Source organism: Gymnogyps californianus, chromosome 1 (assembly GCF_018139145.2).
Source record: "Gymnogyps californianus isolate 813 chromosome 1, ASM1813914v2, whole genome shotgun sequence".
Taxonomy (NCBI): domain Eukaryota; kingdom Metazoa; phylum Chordata; class Aves; order Accipitriformes; family Cathartidae; genus Gymnogyps; species Gymnogyps californianus.
Window position 1 is genome coordinate 126,786,539 of NC_059471.1, and position 20,887 is coordinate 126,807,425.

At 40.4% G+C, this 20,887-nt stretch overlaps 1 protein-coding gene across 1 annotated transcript in view; it reads right to left on the minus strand.

Annotated features, from left to right (window-relative positions):
- Positions 1–12,185: 12,185 nt before the first annotated feature.
- The window catches only part of ZBTB20 (zinc finger and BTB domain containing 20), a 34,468-nt gene continuing 25,766 nt past the window's right edge, over positions 12,186–20,887 (minus strand). Inside the window, exons 3-4 of the mRNA XM_050895684.1 lie at positions 18,230–19,846; positions 12,186–13,690 (exon numbers count right to left, since the gene is read on the minus strand). Of these exons, the coding sequence (XP_050751641.1) occupies positions 13,272–13,690; positions 18,230–19,826 (2,016 nt within the window). The 5' untranslated portion in view covers positions 19,827–19,846 and the 3' untranslated portion in view covers positions 12,186–13,271. The remainder of the gene's footprint in view (positions 13,691–18,229; positions 19,847–20,887) is intronic.

Here is a 20,887-nt window from a genome sequence, read left to right on the forward strand (position 1 = left end):
TCCTCTTATTTAACCTTGCAGCGAAAAGCTTTAAAATCCCTTTCTGTCCCTGCACAGTAGCATAGAGCAACATTCTTTTAGTACAAGGTTCTCCCTCTCGTGGTGACAGTGTTACCTACTTCAACTGTTGTGTTCCTCAAAAGCTGTATAACACAGAAAAGAAGTGTAAAAAGGAGTTGAATATAAATGCTGTCGACCACAGAAATGTGAGACCATGGCTTGCATTAGCCCTGGAGGTCTACTTGGTCAATTAGGAGATGGAAAACGAAAGTAATAATGAAAACCATATACTAGAATAAAGCTAATATTTGGACAGAGTCTTCCCTTGATGTTTATATCATTCAAGGAAAGTCTCCAATGCAAGATCTATAAAACTGTAAAGCCAGTATCACCTTCTGTTTTCTCTCTCCTTAGAAAAGCAGAAAATATGCACATATGAAATGAGTTTCTTACAATATCTCAATTCTCAAGATTAGTATTTCTTCAGAGAATGAAAAAGAAAGGATACATGTTCAAAAAAAGCAAGATTTCTGGATTCACAAATGACTGTCTTTTATGTAAAAGATATGTTAAAATAGTGTTCACCAGCTGATTATTTTGTTAGTTTCACTTTCCCTTAGGCAATTGTATCTGTACACACTGCGTTCTAAAAGTACAATCTCTAGTGTGGATAATCTACCTGTTTGGTACCATCCTGTTTGTAAAACCACTTCTTAGCCTAAAAATATAAACTGTAAACTGTATAAGATGCAAAATGAACTGAGGTGTTTAAAAAAGCGTTAGGAAAAATAAAAGGCAACGAAGTTAAATCAAGAAACACATTAAACTAGTAATTATGCTAAATGAATTACTGAACCTTACAAAGGATTAGCAGGGGAAGCGTGGAATGGGTATGCAGCCATTTAAATGATCAGGCATTCTCAGTGAAGTGAGAACACTCTCTACGAAAATATGTATGATTCAGCATTCAGTCAAAGGAAAAGGCAAAGACCATGGTCAGAAAATGTGGACCACTGAATCAGCACTCTGTTGCAGCAGCTAACTGGAATTAACTTGGGAAATGGCACCTGTTTGGCTTAATGGGAGAAAGCCCATCCTTTATGTAATAGAGTAATCTAGTTTTATTACCTGCGTAATTAAGATTGAGAGGATAGTCTCTTCCTTCCCTTACAAATGGGTATACACAGAATAAAGATAAGCCAGACTTAGAAATCACTGATGGAAGGCCATAACTTTTAAACTGCAAGTAGAAAGAAAAAGGATGTGGTAGTGGCCTCCACGTAAGTGCAAATGGCAGATGACAGGAGTCTGTAAGGAATGCCAGCACTTGATGATTCCCATGCTTGAAGTTCTCATTTTATTATCCCAAGATGTAACTCTTTCCCTCTATTCCCACTCCAAAATAACTTTCAAGTTTATTGATTTGCAGTGACACAGATTTCCTCATTCTCAGTGAAAGCACAGTTTGTAATTGATGTGACGATCTCTCATTTCTTCCAGTCTTCACAGTTAGGAGAAATGAGGTATAATTAATACCTCCTCCACAACCCTCATCCACTTGATTTTGCACATTTTCGTTTAGGAGTGATATGTTATTGACCAAAGGAATGAAGGTCAGCTGAGATGTACCTGAATTAGAAAAGCAAACATAAATTCCCATGCTCTCGTAAGTTTGCACTCTTAGTTTGGATCTAGACTTGCTGCCTCGGCCATCTGTTGCAAGATGAGAATACAGAAAGGACGCCCCAAGCCATAAGGCTTGGGTGTCAGTCAGCTTCCCCTGGACTTTTTGGATCTAGATGTTGACATATCCCTGGTGACACTTTTTTCAGCAGCTCTGTGGTGACAATTAAAATCTAGTGGGACTGACCCAAAATTCAGAACCAACAGCAATGTGGTGTGAAGATGATAAAGGCAACACTCCCCTTGGAAAACTTTTGAACTGAAACTCAAACTTGCAGAGGTTGTTTTCATTTGAAAAAGGGGGGATCAAGTGGATAAGTAAAGATGCAACTGGAATATATTAATAGTGGTGGATGGAGGTATTTTTTATCCAATTCCTGGCAAAATCCACTGGCCACATCTAGCATAACTGTACAGAGAATAATATTTCTTCTACCCCATGTTAGTGCAGAGGATAATTTTAGGAAATCTTAAAACTTTAAAGAAACAACTTGGAAAGAGTGAAAGACCACTTGCAGCACCTTTCTCCAAGGCTAGGAATGGAAGAGGAAAGTCTGACATACACTTTTACAAATGAAATAACAGGACATCTTAGAAGAGAGCTAATAGATAACCTTAATTGTCTTGATTAATCGTTCTTCTGATATGAAAGGGTAGCAGGGAACAATCTCTAACTTTTTGTAGCGCCTAATACTGTTTTACCTTTTCTTAAAAAAAATTACTTTCCTACATCTTGCTACATAGAGATTTTAAAAAGCCTGAAAAAAATACTTGTAAAGACAATAAAGAAGCCAATAATATGAAAAAGCACACTAGAGCTGTAATAATGATTGTTAAATGCTTCAAATAGCTGCAGCAGTTGATTGGGTTGTGAATGATACATGTGAAAAATTATTTTTCTATGATCATAGGCAGATGCAAAAGTTAAATGATTATACTATGTATATATATTGATATAGAATTGCTATATATATTGTGTACTGTATGTTCTAGCTTTCAGAAATACTGTATTGTAGTGTACTGTACTTAACTAAGCAGATCTAAATAGCAACTTGTCATTTTCCACAAAGTCACTAGTACTGTTAACAAAACCCAAAAAGTCTATTTTCTCCAGTAAAAGAAATACATATTGTTACAGTCACAGACATTTTGACTATAGAGAGACAATGTACATTTAACCAAAGAAAAACCCCAAACCAAAATAAAAACCTCACCCCAAAATCAACCAGCCAAAATTGTTGCATTTATCATCTTATTCAAAAGGGGAAGGGAAATGCTACCAATCTAAGAAGAGGAATAACATTTACTTAACTTTGTATGAGTGAAAATGAAAGAAAAAAATCCCCCCCAAATCTCCAGTTACCCTTTCTGGGACAAGGAGAATCCCCCAATCAGGCAAAAGAGTTAAGAGAATAGAATGCTACTTGTAGGGCCAACTTGATACCAAATTAGGCAGCTGTAGCTAAATGTACTTATTCATCCCACTAACTAAATGAGCGCAAAATGAGTTCTAGAAATCCTGCAGTTTTCGTGGATTACATACTGAATACTCTCACTGACCAATTTCTTCTCCTGACAATCTATTGGTCTTCTAGAAACACTAACCATGTTCCTGAAAAGATTTTGGCAAAGACCAAGGGAGAGAAAGTTAATTGTTAATTGTTAGTGACTGCACATTTGGAATGGATTACTCAGATTACTCATAAAGATATTCATAGTCAACATGTTTCAGAGTATGTGAGGTGGGGAAAGAGCTGTTTGATGTGGTGCTTTGGATACTAGAGACTCCAGACCTGGAGTATTTTAGAGCTTATCAATACACTGTGTTGCTAACTGTTTAAACACTTGATAATTTTTTACTGTTCTTTTTAAGGGGAGCAAACAGGCAAGTTAGATTATTTTGCTTGGATTTTATTCCTTTGTCAGGTGAACATGTTGAAATTCAATGGAAATGAGTGACTGAACTCAACAGTATTGTTCCAGAGCTGTCACCCCCCATGGATGCCCATCCCTGCTAGTGAAGCCTGCTGAGCTGGACTGTTTTATTTTGTGGCTGAAAGACCACACAAGGCTCTGAGAGGCACATTTCAGCCTTCCTTTCAGAATGGGTACTCACAAAAATACACTGGACCAAATCTAGGTGTCATGTTTTGAATGAGGGCAAACATCTTATTTGGGCAAACATCCAGTTAAGAGCATTTGGCTGACAGAATGTGTTTTATGAATACATGTGTGCATATATACTGTATAAGTAGTGTACTTATTTTTCATTAGATTCATATAGATTCATGCCAATGCTCCACAGTTAATGTTGTAACCATTGTTTCATCTAAACCCTTTCCTGAACCATGCATGTCCACACACTCAATTAGCAACCTGTAAAGCCAGAAAGAGATAGCTAGCTATCTACCTACGCATGCACACATGCACATGCATACTCACACATACAGTTGCATGCACACACACACAGAGGCCATATAATTTGGTTTTATTCAAAGATCCCACAGGTACCAACAGACTATGTGACAAATGAAAGTAAAGGACTTCATGGGAAAAATGAGAGAAAGAAAGTCATGACGTATTTCAGGGCAGCTCGGTGAATGTAATTCTGCTTCCTGAATGTGATGGTCCTCTCTAGTCAAACAGTATATACTCAACATGGGGACTGAATTTTTAGGGGACTTTACAAGGTTCAACAAAGAACATGGCAATATCCAGGTGGCAAAAAGAAAAGAAGCAAAGTGAAACAGAAAAGGTGCCTGATTAAATGTATAGATCTCAGAAAGATACCTGTCCGTTTTGTAGGAACAGGACACTGCAGAATCAGACAGTTGAGCAGAACAATAAGTATCTAACCAAGCTCTGCACTTTCCTCAAGTGTCATAGGACTGCGAACTTGGTGAAAAATCACCAACAAGTCAACTCTCTGAAGTGTGCACACTGCAGAAGTCTGCAGTTCTGCTTGGAAAATACCTAAAGAAAGAAATGCTTTGCTACACTGGTACCAGATTTTCCAGCAGGATAAGTCTCAGTGGGGACCTTCTGAAAGCATATGGGCTACTGTAATACCTAAGCCCAACCTGACATAGACCATCTACAAGGGATGCTTGGGGTGTCGCTGCATGACCGTGCATGAAATTTCACAGCACAAAGAGGGCTTAAGTGCTAATAAAGTGTGCATGAGGAGTGGAAACAAGAATGTCCCTATGGGCTGAACTGGATAGAAGTTCTCACACATGATGGGACATTGGCAGTTCTTTTGTTTGTATAATGATATTGCTGCAGCAAAAGGATATTGTTAGGATACTTTTTTCTTAAAAGAAATCACAGCTAAACCAATCAAAGGGCCTACATTCATCTCCAGTGACATGCATGCAATCCCTAAAGTGCCAATACAGGTTGCACTGATAGAAATTAAGAACAGAATTTGTCACTGGGAAGTAGCTTTTCACTGGATTTCTCTCTCATGAATTCCACTGGCATTGGTGAGGCTGGAGTCAGTAGTCAAATCACATAGCCTTGCCCCCATATTATTCATTTGGTTTAGGAAGAGGATTTACCCTCCAGTGTTTTACCGGGAGCTGATGCCAACCAACCCAATCAAAAGGAGGAGATCACTTTGGAAGAGGACCAAACCTGGAGCTGTAACTGAAGGTAAGAAACAGCTCAGAAGCACCATCCAATATGAAGAGGCCACTATGCCTCACTAACACTTCTTTACCTCTTCCCTACCCTCTCAAACAGGAAAACGCAATATAACACATTTGTATGAAGGGAATGTTTTAGATGAAACTTTGCTACAGATACAAAACATAAGTACGCTCCATATTGCTCAGACGCATTTCTGTTTTAAGGCAGCAGTTGTATATGAGGCTGTAGTGTATTCAAGGCTGTAGTGTATTTGCTTCCCAAAGAAGTATCTTACTGCTCTTTGCTTTTTGAAAAATAGTTGAGGACAAATGTTTAACTTGGGGGCTTAAAATAAAGTTGACAGAGTGTTTGGAAGACCTTCTTGGTCTGCTTACCTCAATGTTACGCTCCTTTTCCTAGGGGAAACATTAAGAGTTTTCCTTGGGCATATGTGGTTGTGCACAAAAATCTCAGTTCACTGGCTGCGGGGAAAGGAAGTCCATTAGTGAAGTAGACTTAGTTCTGGTGGTGGAAACTGTGATCATGTATAACATGAAGAATCATGTTATAGTAGCAGTGTTCTGCATATCCTGAGTTGGCCTCTTATTATTTTAAAATCCTCTAATGAACAATTCTTGGGGAAACTGGCATTTAAAAACCATGACTAATTCTTCTCCTGATGTGAATTTGCTAGAATTATGTTTAGAATACATTTGACTCCCTGTATTTTAAAATAAACCCAGCAACTCTTTAGTTGAGTTACCAATTGCCACGTGAATAGTGATTTAAAGCACATTATGGGTCCAATTTACTTTTTTACCTTATTCACAGTAGATCAGTCAACTCTGCTTCTCCTACACTTGGACTCTCTCATAATGCCTGCGGATCAAGCACTACTGCAGAAGCTAAAATACAAAAAGAAGCCAGCACCATTGCTAAATATATCATGAGAAAGTATCTATTAATATTTAACTTCATATTTTTTTCACTAAAAACATACATTTTAAACCCAAATTATCTAACAGTATCCTAGTAATTATAAACATTAATTCAGAGTGGATATTTGTCCAGATACTGGCAGACATACACAGGGAAACAATTCTTACGTTCACGAAAATTTTACATTTGTATAACTCTACTGTTTTCATCCTAGTTACTCCTGATCTATAGCGGAGGGGGATCAGAAATAGAAAAATTGAATGCATAACATTTTCTCTGTTCCTAGAGGCACTAATCTAGTTGATTAGTTTTCAGCACTGGGAATAATTAGATGGATATACACTATTACCTAACACATCTTGTTTCTCCTTTACATATTTTCTTAGAAAAACAAAACAAAGATTCCCCCTTGTGCTTCACAAGAATAAGTCTAAGAGAGTAAAGCATTCTTATTTTTCAGACAGGTTGTCTCTCTGTCAGCGTCTCCCTTGTGGATGAAATCTCTCTGTTCTATGCTAAAGAAAACATAACCCGCCTTTTTGTTTTGTCTGAGTTAGTCTGAAGGATATGCACATACCTAAAATTCTCTCCAAATTTCCCAGCTTAGTCATCTGTCAAAATCTGGGGATTCCTTTGCTTCTGCTGAAATGAACTGGATCAGAGTAGCTTTAAAGAAAGTTAGCTGAGACCTTATTACTTCTAGCAGGACAAATAAGAAGGTTACCAGCAGCAAGAACACTGACTTGGCATGGCCAGAACAAGCCCCTGATGGACATGAAACTAGCATTAGGCCACCTTCATACACTTGGCTGTCTTACATGCTGCAGAGTACTTCCAGTATCTGCCCCTCTGCAAGGCCTTCCTACCTGATTTTGGTTTCTGTCAGCAGGACACTCAAGTGCTGGCAAAAGTTTTCATTGCATTTACAAACTCAAGACTCCAGATTTAAAGTCTTACCTGTAGTTTCTCTCATAAGCCTTTCTTCAGCAGAGTTGTGATCACTTAGGGGCCAGATCCTACTGAGTGACAAGCCTCCTGGGAGCAGAGGAGGCTCAGAACCTCTCAGGGCCAAGTTCTCATTACATTACACCTCCTTCACAAATTTTCACAGCCAGCACAAAAACAAATCAGGGAATGTGAAAAGCCACTATTTTGCTTTAGGCTGATCAGATGCTGCTTCAGTTAGGCTACCTGCTGATTCATTTCTATCATCAGGTTTATTTCAATAGCTCAGAGGAGCTGGATGCTGAATTGAAAAGGTTGGATTACCAAGGTCTAGTTTTCCTTGACAGAACAGCCACCAGGTGCTAATTTGATATTATATTTCTTTTTGAGTGGCAAGTCATCTTCTGCAGTGAGAGCTGGAGGATTTCCTTAGCATAAGACTCTCAGAAGGGTCACAGATCTACAGACCTAGGCATACTGAAGGTCTGGTTATGTTGGAAATGGTTTGGGTGCTTCTGATTTTGGATTGGACTCAACACTCCTGCAAATAGTATCTTTTGTACCTTCTCCCTATGGGATTTGTTTTCATTACTAAGAGAGGCAGGACATGCTAGCAAAATACTCGCTAAAGGCAAGAGATTTGTTCCTCCACCATGTGAATGATCCAGCATTAATCAAGTAGGTCAAGGTCGACTGAAATCAATCAGTTTGGGGTGGGTAAGAAGTGAGGGGCTGATGGTATGTGGGTTATTACTCAACTCTCCTTTGGATGAAAAAGAAATCAAAAGAAGAAAAATGGGTACCACTTGGCCTTTCTGACCTTAGAGCAAAGGGAAATCTCATTCTCTTAGAAAGTCAATTGAATGCCACTCTTCCCTCTTAGCTTACTGTGAATTTGAGCTGGTTTTGAAAGTAACTACCAGCATGGGCCAGAAGTGGGCCTAGTGGAAGCATGACAGTTGCTGAGAAAGTGTCCCCAGAGCAGCTCCTGCAAAATATCTATACCTATTTCCCTTATGAGAAACTATTAATAGGGGTTTTCTGAGAGGAGGGACCAGATTGAAATATCATATTACAGTTTCTAGACTGGTGTAATCTACTGGTATGTTCCCATTATTTATGAGTTGTACTTGCTAGTTCTCTGCAAGAGATCACTGTAGGAGAACCTCACTAACGCACACACCCCAGACACGCACAGGCACACACTCGGTAGCTGTTCTCTCCTTACTGACCAGCAGACACTGCCATTGTGGTCGGTCCTGCATTCCTTGTGGATTTAGATTTCCCAGAGAGAGGCAGACTTCAGTGGAACGGGCAAGAGAAGTTAAATTTTGGTTCTCTGATTTATGATTTCACATAATACAAGAACAAGGGTGTTTCAATGAACAGCAACAAAATTAACCTGAAAAGGAATCATTTCAAACAAGGTGGTAATTAACCTGAGGAACTCACTTCCACAGGATAGCACTGGCGCCACCTAGCAATTAATATGCTAGATCTTTAAAGGATAATGAGAATTATCTGCCACAATATATAATTTTTATATGGGATAAAAAGTTAAGGCCATAAATTATTATGTCTTTAGGTTATAAGCAGATACATAGCTAATGAGGATTATAATAAATCTTCTCTCTTAGGCTTATTACTTTGTAATTATCCAACATGGGTCTTTCATCTTCATCCAAATCATTTGTAACTGGCCACGTGTCAGGGACAGAATACTGGGCAAAACCACAGGGCAGATCTGCTTTGGCCAATCTTACATTTTCAATTGACTTCATCAGCCTCAGCAGCAGTAAGAGAAGGCACTTACCTCTCATATACTCTAAGGCTTCCTTTATTGCACTTTTGCCTTGCAGAGAGGCCTTGATTTGTATGCTTGAATTTATGTCCTATTTAATGCCCTTTTCCATTGCCAAAGCAATATAAAGAGAGCTTTAGGGAAAGTGAGAATCAGGCTCAAGGAATGCAGGATATTGCATGCTCCATCAGAAGGATGTGTGCTACGGTCTGCTCTTTCTCATCTGTATCGTTTTATCAGGTGTTTTGAAGGAAGCCTTTCAAGCATACTGAGATGGATGCGCTCAAACACTGTCAACAGCAGTTTGTAGATCATTGCGACTGCTAGTGTACCACAGGTATTCTTTCTGCTAAGGAATATTGTAGCAATACATGAAGCTTGAAGATACCTGTAACATTCAGATAGTGGAGTTGTTTCCAAGTAGCAAATAAATATTTCAACAGATGAGAGGAAGCATGTTACTAAAAAGAATTTAACATTTTAAAAGATAAAGGGGTCTATGTTTGAGCTCCTAAGTTCACAGAAGGACACTTAAATAAGTGACCTAATGAGCACTTTCAGCTACATTTGCAGTCATGCTGCAAGTTGCTCCATGTTTTACAAAATCAAGTCACTAATTTTTGAGCCTGGAAGTTCAACAAAATCAGTTTTTTCAGGCAGCCATTTGTGAAGACCTTGGCCTAAACTCTTTGACAAGTGATTTAGAATTCAATCTAGTATGCCTTAGCTTTACTTTAAGAAGTTTGGGGTTTTTTTTAATTGGCACCCTTCATTCATTCACAACTGATCTTGAATTCACTTCGAATTTATTAGGCCCCATAATAAATTTGCATTTCAAAGATGATGCTTCTTTGAGTTAGGGAAGGTTGAAAATTGAAGAATTAAAATTTAGATAGCATTCTTCTCTCTAAACACTATAGTATTCCAATTTTGCTGAATGTAAACCCTGATTCTTATTTCCTGTGTACTGGCATATCTCTTCCGGTATCAGAACCATATTCCAGAATACGCTACATCTTGACTATAGTTCACCAGATTTAACAATGGCAAATTAAACAGCTTTTCCCCAGACCTCAGATGACAAATGAGCAGCTACAGATTTTGAAGCTGGGTAAAATTCTTCATTAATTCTCAAATGGGAGAACACCAAACTCTTCAATACTAAAGATCTCAGAAAAAACTCCATTCCTCAGAGAAAGACCTTCAGTCCTTTTGTATAGGTTCACCTTCCCCATTTTCTTCCACACCCTTGTCTCTAGAACCTTTATTTTCTGTTCAGATTTAGTGTGTCTTTACATGGCAGATATTAGTTCTCCCTCTCTGTGTCTTAGGCTTTGTCTTTTCACTTCTCGGTTTACATGCCAGCATTGCTTTTACCAGTGTGGTTATGAGAACAATATTTGTTAACTAACTCATGCTCCTTCTCCAGCCCCCTTGAACCACCCAAACAAACTGGTAACAAAAACAGATGTTACCATATAAGAGACTCATTTGCTCTGGCAGTCGCCTCAAAGACTCTTTATGCTGCCTACTGCAGCTGAGAATCAGGGCTTCAACGTTTAGGATCTGCTGAACAACACCTTGCAGGGTACAGAAAGATTCTGAGACTGAACCACCTGTCAGTTTTTTTCCCCAAAATAAATCAGTAATGGAACAGGTGTAGAACACAGCAATGAGGTTACCTGTGCTGAATCACAGACATCCAGTATAGAAGCCGCAGGTGTAAAGAACACACAAAATTGTATGTGGAGATCTATCAAGTCAATAGTTAGAAAGTTGTCCAGCATAAAAGAATGTCTCATGTGAAATGCTCAGTGTTCACAAGCAAAGTTTTGTAAACTTAAGAAAGCTTAATTTAAATATAGACACAAGTAAAAGCTAAACTAGCAATTTTTCTTTTTTTTTCTTTTTGCATATTTTTGTTAGGTGCTTCTTCTCTGCCTAAAATATAAAGTCCAGAGTGCAGCTGGTGCAAATCCTAGCTATGGATTTCAAGCAAGACAAAGATAGTCTCAGACACTGATCCAACTGAACTAAGGACCCATGTACTTTGGGAGTTGGCTTTGGGGGAAAAATTCTCACACAGATACACAGAAGACAACTAGGGAGAACACCAGCCCAAACACAATAAAACAAAATACAAAACACCAACATATATATGCAGATCAGGAATCAATCTTTCACACTGATCCTACATTCCTTGCATAGCTTTGCATATGCAGAGAATGCGGGATGTGGCCCTTCAGTGAGACATTTTTGCAAATGAAGAAGGGAAGATTATTTGCAATGGTAACATTTTAAGTTATTTTGGCATCAGCACAAATTACCGGGGCAGGATCAGATTCCCACACAAATATGGATGCTCTCTAGCGAGCAAGGCAGGGATGAGAGAACAATACAGCAGATTAATTCTTGTCCAGTGACCAAAAAGAAGGGAAATCCTAGTTATTACACACTTCCAAAACTTTCATTACTTTTTCAAATAAGAAGAAAGAAAAGACTACAGATTCTATCATCCTCAAAACCAATGGAACATTGCTAGAAAAATCTCTTTCTCAAAAGGAACCGCCGTTCAGGAGAAATAAATTCTGAGATGGAACCAAAAAAAGAAACAACAGAACCTTGGTAAGAGCCAGAAAGAGAACCACGTAATTCAAAAACAAAGTAGCAGTTCAAATGATACTGCAGGATGCACAAATCCTAGTAGATAACCTCACAGATGACTTCACAGAGCCCCTCATCGACCCAGGTAATTCTTGATTCCATTAGAAAATAGAGAGAGAGAGAATAATACTAGAAAAGGAAATTAAGAAACATCCTTCCTCTTTTTTAAAATAAAAATCAAGATCATCTCCCCTCCCCCCCTCTATCTGGAAGCAGGTTAGCTAACCTTAACAGTCTCAATTTAAAATAAAATATATATTTTTATATATATTCATATATATAATAAAAGAGAAGATATTAGTGGCAGTGTACGCAAAACAAAAAAGAAAACAAAGAAAAATTACTTTTAACAATCTCACTTTTTTTGTTTTTTTACACAAATACTGTTGTAAATATATTAAAAAAATCAGCATTCTATCTGGTAAACGTCACTTTTGCCCCTCTATAAAATTTTGAATTAAAAAAGTCCCAAGAACTCTTTTTTTAATTATTATTCCCCTCCCCACCCACCCTCTATTCCTCTTTCTTCCACAAGAATAAATCCTGATGCAACTTTTTTTTTTTTTTTTTGCAAAGATTGTGGGAACTAACCCTTCTCTTGTACCTAGATCCATAGGTTGCAACCTCTGATATCTTTGATTTTCCTCTGTGTTTCTCTTTGCCTTCTGTGAAAGTCCCTCTTGATTGTGCTGAGGCCCTGGGCTCAGCGAAGACACTGAATAAATTACAAAAAAGCCACCGTTGCTCGTTGTCTGAATCTTCTTGGTTTCTGCTGTAAGGTGATGGTGGTGGTATGGGAAAAGCAGTGGGGAGGGTGCGCCAGAGAGCGTGGGATGGAGCAGAATCCAGGTGAGGAACCTCTGATTCTTTTTCCTCACCCTGCAGGGACTCCACACTATCCAAGCCACACTGCCTTGCACTCCCCTCAGCCCTTTTGCGTGTTTGTGGATGTGTGTGTGTGTGAGAAAGCAGACACGTGGTGGAAACCAGCAGGGCCTTGTTTCCTCTGGTTGCTGCTCAACCAGAAGCAAAATATTCCACAGTTCTAACTGGATACTGTGAAGTCCAAAAGCGGTCAGCATTGTGAAATATGTCCATTGAAACACTGCGAGCGGTGTACTTATAACGACAGTAGGCCTTGTAGATTTGTAATATATTTTGTTTTGTTTCTTTTTTTTGTAGTGCTCTTCACAAGTGAGAAAAAAGAAATTGTTTTTTTTTTGTTTTTTTTATTTTTTCTGTCTGTTTTTTGATTTTTTTTTGTGTGTTTTTTTTTGTTTGTTTTTTGTAGTAAAGAAGGGTTGTATTTAGAGGCCAGTAGCTAGAGATCCAACCAGTGGAGCTCATGAAGCACTACCTGGCCTTAAGGCCACCATCCAAGGGAGGTTGGGAAAATTATTATTCACCCAGCCTCCGGAAATGTAATGTACCAGCAGGCAAAAAACAGTTCTTCATGTAGTACAAAAACAACAAAACGAAACGAACCCAAAAAAAGGAGGAAAATAAAGGTAAAAATGAAACAAAAATCATTTCTTAAATTCTAGTGCCATAGCTTTTTTTGTTGTTTCTATTTTTTTGTTCATAACAAAGAGAGAGAGAGAGATTTTACTTATCCGTCTGACACATGCATCCTCATGTGGTCGTTGAAATGCTCGATTTGGTCAAATTTAGCTGGACAGACAGAGCAGACGTACGTGGTCCCCTCCGTGCAGGCCACCACCCCGGCAGGGACAGCCCTCGCGCTGGTGCCGGTGGCTCCAGGCGTGCCGTTGGTGGCGCTGTGCAGAGCCACATGCCTCTCCAGCAGGGTCTTGTGGGAGAACTTCTTCTTGCAGATGTAGCACTCGTACGACTTCTCCCCGCGGTGGAGGCGCATGTGCACATTAAGGGAGCTCTTCTGGGTGAAGCGCTTGTTGCAGATACTGCACTGGTACGCCCTCACGCCAGTGTGTGTCACCATGTGTTTGATTAGGTAATCCTTTAAAGAGAAGGAGCGCCAACAGATGCTGCATTGGTGGGGTTTCTCACCTGCCCATTACCAAGGGGAGAGAGAGAGAGAGAGAAAGAAAGAAAAACAGACAAAAAAAAGATAATAAAATTAAACCAGCTCAGTACGATTCTTTGCAATAAACTAATGGTAAGTCTCACGGCGGTCTTTGGGAGGTGCTCTGGCTAAGAAGGAGTAATTCTGTTAATAAGCGTGTTTTGATACACAACATTTTTTGCAACCAGAGGTTTCAAAACGCTTTACAAAGGGGGCTGTAGCTATTCCCAATCCACATACAGTAAAAAGGAGCTCAGGTAATTTCTTCAAGTTCACATAGTAGGCACTGACAAAGACAAGACTAGAGTTAAAAGGTCCTGGTGTCTACGCCCAGCTTCATTGGCACAGTCTCTCCTGCCTATGCTCCCACCTTGCTCCCCGCGCTCATTTCTAGACAGGTCTTAGTCAAGTTACTTTACCTTTCAGTGCCTCCATCTCCCTACCTGTATGCAATAAAAGCATGGACAAACCTAGTAACTACCAGACAGCTGACCTGTAATACACTCGGTTTTGTCAAATTGCTTTAAATTTCTCAGAAGAGAAATGCTAGAGATTGCCAAAGGAATCCAACACTTTATAAGAGGTTTACAATTGTTGCCCCTTTTTCTAGTCAAATCTCATAGCTGAGGCATGGGTAAGAGTAACTGAAAAGGGAACCTCAGTACATAGAATTGCCTAGGCCAGCCAGTACCATGCAAAGGGCAACGTAACAGACAAAATTCCAGTGTAACAGACATGAAATTTAAATGATCGGACTGCCAATTAAATAAAACACCTTATCAGGTAAACCAGAGATATAAAATACTTATGTCATCTACCACATTGCCCTGTGCACCCAAGGCTGTTGTAAAACTGATTCTGGCAACTTGTATAAGTGAACTCTGATCATATCCAGACAAACCAGTGACTACAAGGATGAACTGAAAATAATATTTAGCTGGGCACATATGATTGGTTTGTCCAGACTACTCTTAATTTCTCCTCATGCTCAAAGTTCTTCTGGGAGACAATGCCACGGACTCATATTTCATGGTATCAGGCAACATTTTCATGATATGTTGCTGTATTGATAATGCAGACAATACCCAACACCCTGAATGCCCCATCAAAAGCTGCTTTTTAATTTGTTTTCTGAATCACTTGTGGTGTATTTCAGGTGTGGTAATTCATCATCCCCAAGCTATCAGGGAGAGAGATGGTACCATAGCTCTGTAACAATCAAAATGATCCTGTTTTACTGACTGAAAAATTATTTTCCTTTGGTCATTCTACAATTTCCCCTCTAGCAGAGATCCTTTTAGACATCCTGCTTCCTCCTTTTTACAATCTGTCTGGCACTGTTTTAAATCCTGAAGAGTCAATCTTCAGGGACCATCACACGCCTGTGGTAATATATCATTTACTCTTTGTATAGTGAGATTACAATACGCTACTTATATTCAATTTTAAGAGGAGATAATTAATATGGATTGGAAGGGAAGGACCTACTTTTTTATCTCCCCTGAGTCTCTGTTTCTTTTTATTTCACAGTTTGCACATATGATGGTGACATCTGTGAAAGAAATCCACATGCTGCTCTTCCTTGCACCAATGATGAGTTAGTCCCTACTTGGTGAAAGACACTTGGTCAAAACACATTAAGTCCTTACTTTCCTGCTGGCTTAGCTGAACATAGTAGCAGGTTGAGTGTAGACAGGCCAATATGCTTGACATGCGTTATGTGGAAAATGATAGCGTGTCAGTTATAATAATGTCTGATTAACTTACAAGAGACTGATTATATTTACAATGCTCATTTTTGCCTTAGGCAATATATGTCCCAGAGTTTGTAATAAGTTGGTCTCCTCTGCTCTAGACCCTGTTAAGACTATGCTATAAAAACACCCTAATTTTTGCCTGCACATGTTTCTAAGATACACTGGGTTCTTGCTTTCTAATCTTAGCTTCAAAACCTTCCTGGGATTTCTTCTCTCCTACGAATCTCAAAACTTTTTAGGTTTTCTTTTTTGTACGCAAATGTATGTGCTTCCTAAGTCAGCACTGTAGATTCTTTGTTCCCACAATTCTTTATCTTGAAGTCAGAGAAAACTTTGCTCAGTGAATTAAATGTGCATGTTCCTCCTTCTGGTTCTTTATTTCATATTTGGCTGTTTTAGATAGCAATGTGGGACAGTTATCGAATATTAATCACAGCATATGTAGGAGAAGGCAATGATGGCTTATAAGGTGCACGGACACTGCATGCATTCTAGCACTGTATTTCCACAACATTGCATGTCTTGGAGAACAACATTGTGGGATACATTAAAGCCAGTCTGCAGGGAACACGGAAGAATATCCATCTTTAGTATGTTTGTGTCCATGTGAAACAAGAAAGGGAGGGAGGTTTCCATTGCATGGAAAGCTACATCAGACTGTAGTTTTCGGAAGCATAAAAACATACAGAGACTGGGAGGCCTTTAGGTTGTTGAATTCTGGTTTATGATTAGACTCCTCCACGGCTTCTTTTGTGAGCCCTCCAAACAGCAAGACTAATTCAAACATTTGCATCTCCCAAATCTTTCCCTTTTTCCATGGATCTTTTCCAGAGCCACTTTGCCTGGGTTCTTTTAACAGGGCTGAGGAAGGTCACCCTAACAGTGGGAACAGCTGTCTCCTCTCAGTTTTCATAATGATCCTGTCCAGCACTAGCCAAGGTAGCAGACGTGCTTTCTCTGAGGCTGTACATATAAAGGTTATTTTCAGAAGGGTTTTCTGAAGCCCTGCCCTCTGTTGGTTAAGGTGCAATTATTCTCCCAGACACTTCAGGAGCCAGTTTGTCCCTAAATGAACTTTGAAATCATTTATCTACCCAAATCTCTCTTTGCCACCACAGTTCATTATTTTGGGCATTCTCAGACCCACACAAATAAAACATTAGTTCATGATTGGAGATGCCTATCAATTTCCTTGGTTGACTTTATGTGTAGTAGCTAGGAATATTTTAGGTCAGGTCTTCCAATATTATTCTTTATCTGACTCCAAATACCAAATGCAGTGCACAGTTGGGGGTGGGGGAAATAAAGCACCTAATCTCAGTGAAGTTATTTGTGAAAAAGCCTTTCTAGCTTTTAGAACAAGGATGCAGGCAGACATATTTGACTGTGTTCTGAAGGGGACATTCTTCTGAATAACACAACACTATCTACATAGTATTTGAGCTACTCATCCACAACAGAAAGATGGAGAACATAAAAAGACACAAAGGGCAATTCAGGATTCTTGATCCTTGCAATCATACATTTTGTACCAGTTCTGAGAAGTTGACCTTTTTGTATATGTACATGTACATGTCTGCCTTAGATGTCTAGAGGAATTTTTCATTTAAGTGATAATTATACGTAAATAGAAGTTAAAAGTTTACATACACACATGGAAATGAAATCTATTGGATACAATGGGGAGGCATGACTTACATTCCTCCCATACCTTGGGCAACTTCTCCAGGTTCTACTCGATGTATCACAAACCCAGCATTTATTTTAAGATCTGACGTTAACAAAACCACTGCTTGGTGAGAGAAATGTTTACCCTTTCTCTAAACTAGAATTTCTCTCCAACGTGAGAATGAGCTGAGGGCTAAAGCAAGCAAAATTTGGTCCTGAACCCAGGATAGCTTCTCCATGTAAGATACATATATCTCCTTGCTTTGAAGTCTCATAACTTGACAAAGCTAGAAAAGGCAGTTTTGGCTCAGTAGTAAATATGGTTACCTATATCGTCTCAAAAGACCATATACTAAAGCAGTTGCATTTTTAAACAAAAAGGGTGCTGATGTTGTGTTCTACATACATTATTTTAAATTTTTCTCATTGAGCCCTATGTTTCTGTACTCACAGCTAGTGAAACATCTGACTTACGAAGAGACACCGGATTACAGCAATCAACTTCAGTGAAGTACAGAAAAACTTCCTGAAAAAACTCCAAATTTACTTTCCTATAGGAATATGTGAGATTTAGAAAATATGTGGCAGCGTGTGTAACACCCAGGCCTGGACCTACTGCCACAACTCCACCAGGAATGAACTTGCCCTAAACGCATGCCAATCATCATCACTTGAGCTTAAACCCCCATAGCTGTAAAACTTACAGGGGGATGCCCTTTCTTAGTAGATACAGTTTTTCTTTAATGACTTATTACAGTTTCCTCATGCCACTTCTACTTAATGTTGCCTGGTCAGCTTGCAGGGGACAACAAATGCTTACCATTTCCTTGGATGGGTGCAGGACACATTTTATTCCAAGTAAAATGAACTTGTTCCTGCATCATGCACAGTTAGGCCCCTGTAAGGGACCTATACGTTTCTGCAGGGGCTCAACTTCAATGCAGTAAGCTCAGGAAGTGTTCAGTGATACCAGCTCCCTGGATAACCTCTCCCTCCTGTTTGTGCTGGGGGCTGGCAGGTTGGGAAACAGAATCTAAGTCCATGTTTGTCAAGGACTTTCTCTGGCTTCGTGTATAAGCCAAAGGGATGTACTCTTACCTGTGTGTACAAACATGTGCTTGACGTAGTTCTGTTTGGCGGTGAAAGTCTTGTTACAGAGAGTGCACTCGTAAGGCTTTTTTTCGCCTTGCCCACCTGCTGTGCTGTGGCCCGCAGATGGGGCCAAGGGCTGTGGGGCTGGCAGCTGGGCAGTAAAGGTTGACAGGCCAGGCTGGGACACTGTCACAAACTGTGTCTGTTGGCCAGCTAAAGGCTGGGGCAGGCTGAAGAGAAAAGGCTTAGGGCCACTGCCAGCAGACTGTGTGGTGAAAAGGGCAGGCAGGTAGGTGTTGCCAGCTGTGCCAATGACCTGAGTGTTGCTGGTCAGAGTCAGTGGCATCCTCAGATTGCTGGTGAGGGTTTCTGTCTGGCGTAAGTAGATCTGTGTGGTTGGCAATGGCTGGGCAACAGTTGTGTTGACAGAAGGCTGCAAAGCCCCCTTTTCGGTGCTGTTATTGACTGTGAGCACTTTGCTGTCCATTTCAACGTCATTGCTTCTCTCTGGCGAGGAAGAGTTGGCATCTACATGCTGCTGCTGCTGCTGCTGCTGCTGCGGCTGAGTGCCATCAGCAGGGACATCATTTTGATCTGCTTGAGAAGGTTCTTGCTGCCCATCCCGGCCCAGACCAGCCATAAACTGCTGCTCCATGGAATCGGGCTCAGTGCCAATGGAGGAACTGACTCCCGAGTCAAAACTCTCCCCTTTGGGCTCACTTTCAGTGCCTTCTGCTTGGTCAGTGTCCTCAGTGCATTCCTCAGACTCATTGCGCTCAAGGATCTGCACCCTCTGTTGGCCATAGTAGTCGTAGTCATCCTCCATCTCCTGCTTAATATGGATGTTGCCCATCAGGGTTTGAATTCGGACAGGGCGTGGTTGCTTGCGGCAGTGTGTGGTCTCTGGAGTGGTGGAGAGGTATCGCTCCATCTGTTGCGACCGTTCATGGATCCGGGTAATCCAGCTGGGGTCTTCCATGTGATGGTCCCTGGGGAGCCCCAGGGCTGTTTCATGGTGGCTGACCACAGCTCCACTGTAAAAGGAGCGCTCCCCACTGCCATTTTGCATGGAACAGGCATAGAGGGCCGAATAGATCCTGTCCACACTGTGCTGTGAATGGCTCTGCAGGTAGCCAGACTCTGTGTCAGTGCTCTGCCCCGAAGTGCCTGATTCGGGTGTTCCCCTGGGTGTCTCCTGGCCAGAATCCTGAATCACCGGGTAGACCTCTCCCACATTTTGCGAGACAATCCTTGTGCACTCATCAATCACAGTCTTGATCTGCAGGATGCTGGCAGCTGTGAGGATTTGGAGGGCCTCCGACTGTGAGACCCGCAGCACCCCGCTGTACATGAAGTCAATGAGCTTTTGCACAGACTGGACTGACACCACTGAGGGGATCTCGATGTCGCTGTAGCCCAGCAGCAGCTTGTCCTGGAAGAAGGGGCTGCCAGCCGCCAGCACACAACGGTGGGCGCGTAGCATGCTCCCGTGGATGCGGACCGTCACGTCACAGAAGTGGCCACGGTTGCGCTGCTCGTTGAGGGTCTCGAGCACAGAATTGCTGAAGTTGTGAAGGTTGATGCTATGAATGCGCTCTGTCATCCCCTTGCAACTGATGTTACCTGTAGCAAAGCAGGTGACAAAAAAAAAAAAACACCAGACTGAGTCTTCTCCTCTGCAGAGCCACAGAGTCAGGGCATTGACGAAGGTGACTGCCCACTGGGTAAACAAAACAGATTATACTGTAAAAATCACATCAAAGGCACCAATAAGAAGACATCATCTCTGTAAGGCTAGAATTAAACTTCGCTACTCATTTGTAGAAGCTCAAGTCCTGAATTTTTGGACAAAAGCAGACAAAGACAGGTGTAGCTGGGCCTAAATTCCAACCACATTCCTGGGCCTTGGACTTCCTATCAGTTTATCTGGCTTTGAAAAGCCTAGAGCCAGCCAATTGTAAACACTGAGCACATGGATTAAAGCTGGATTTTAGGCTGTTCGGATGTGGACTCATGCCAGAAAAGATCAGATTCTTACTTTAATGACCCTTTACACAAAGTTGTTAACGCAAAGCATCTATATGAAAATGTGATTTCTATCTAGATTGGTATTTTAAGGAATTTGGATCCTGTATTTTACAGTACAGTTACTTGTATCAAAAAAACTGGCAGTCATTTTGTAAAATCCATATCTGGTTCAAGATTTAGGCTGTAAATGTTCCTAAAATCCCACGCAGAGTTTTGTCTGGGGTTGTGGTTTAGAACATTTGCTACCCAATAGTGACAAGCAGTCCTCTGTAAGAATCCAAAGCAAAAAGTTAACATGAGCTGTCCCCTTCATTTTTAGCATATCCCAAGTTCTGACTGGCACCAGAATGCCATCATATAAAAACAAATGTTCTCCTGCTGTTATTTACTTGATAGAAACTGGAAAATTACAGACATTTACTCTAAAGAAGACTTTGTCTTAGTTTGGCTGAATAATCTAAATAGAGAACAGTTTAGAAAAGCACCTAACCAATTCGGGTACAGAGCCAACATATCCTTCAAAATTAACTTTTACAAGTGACTAAAAAGTAACTTCCTAATCTCTTGATCCACTTTTCCCTATCTCCATCTTGCTTGCTTTGGTTTTAATGCTTTTTCGTTTCCTTTCCTGTTCTT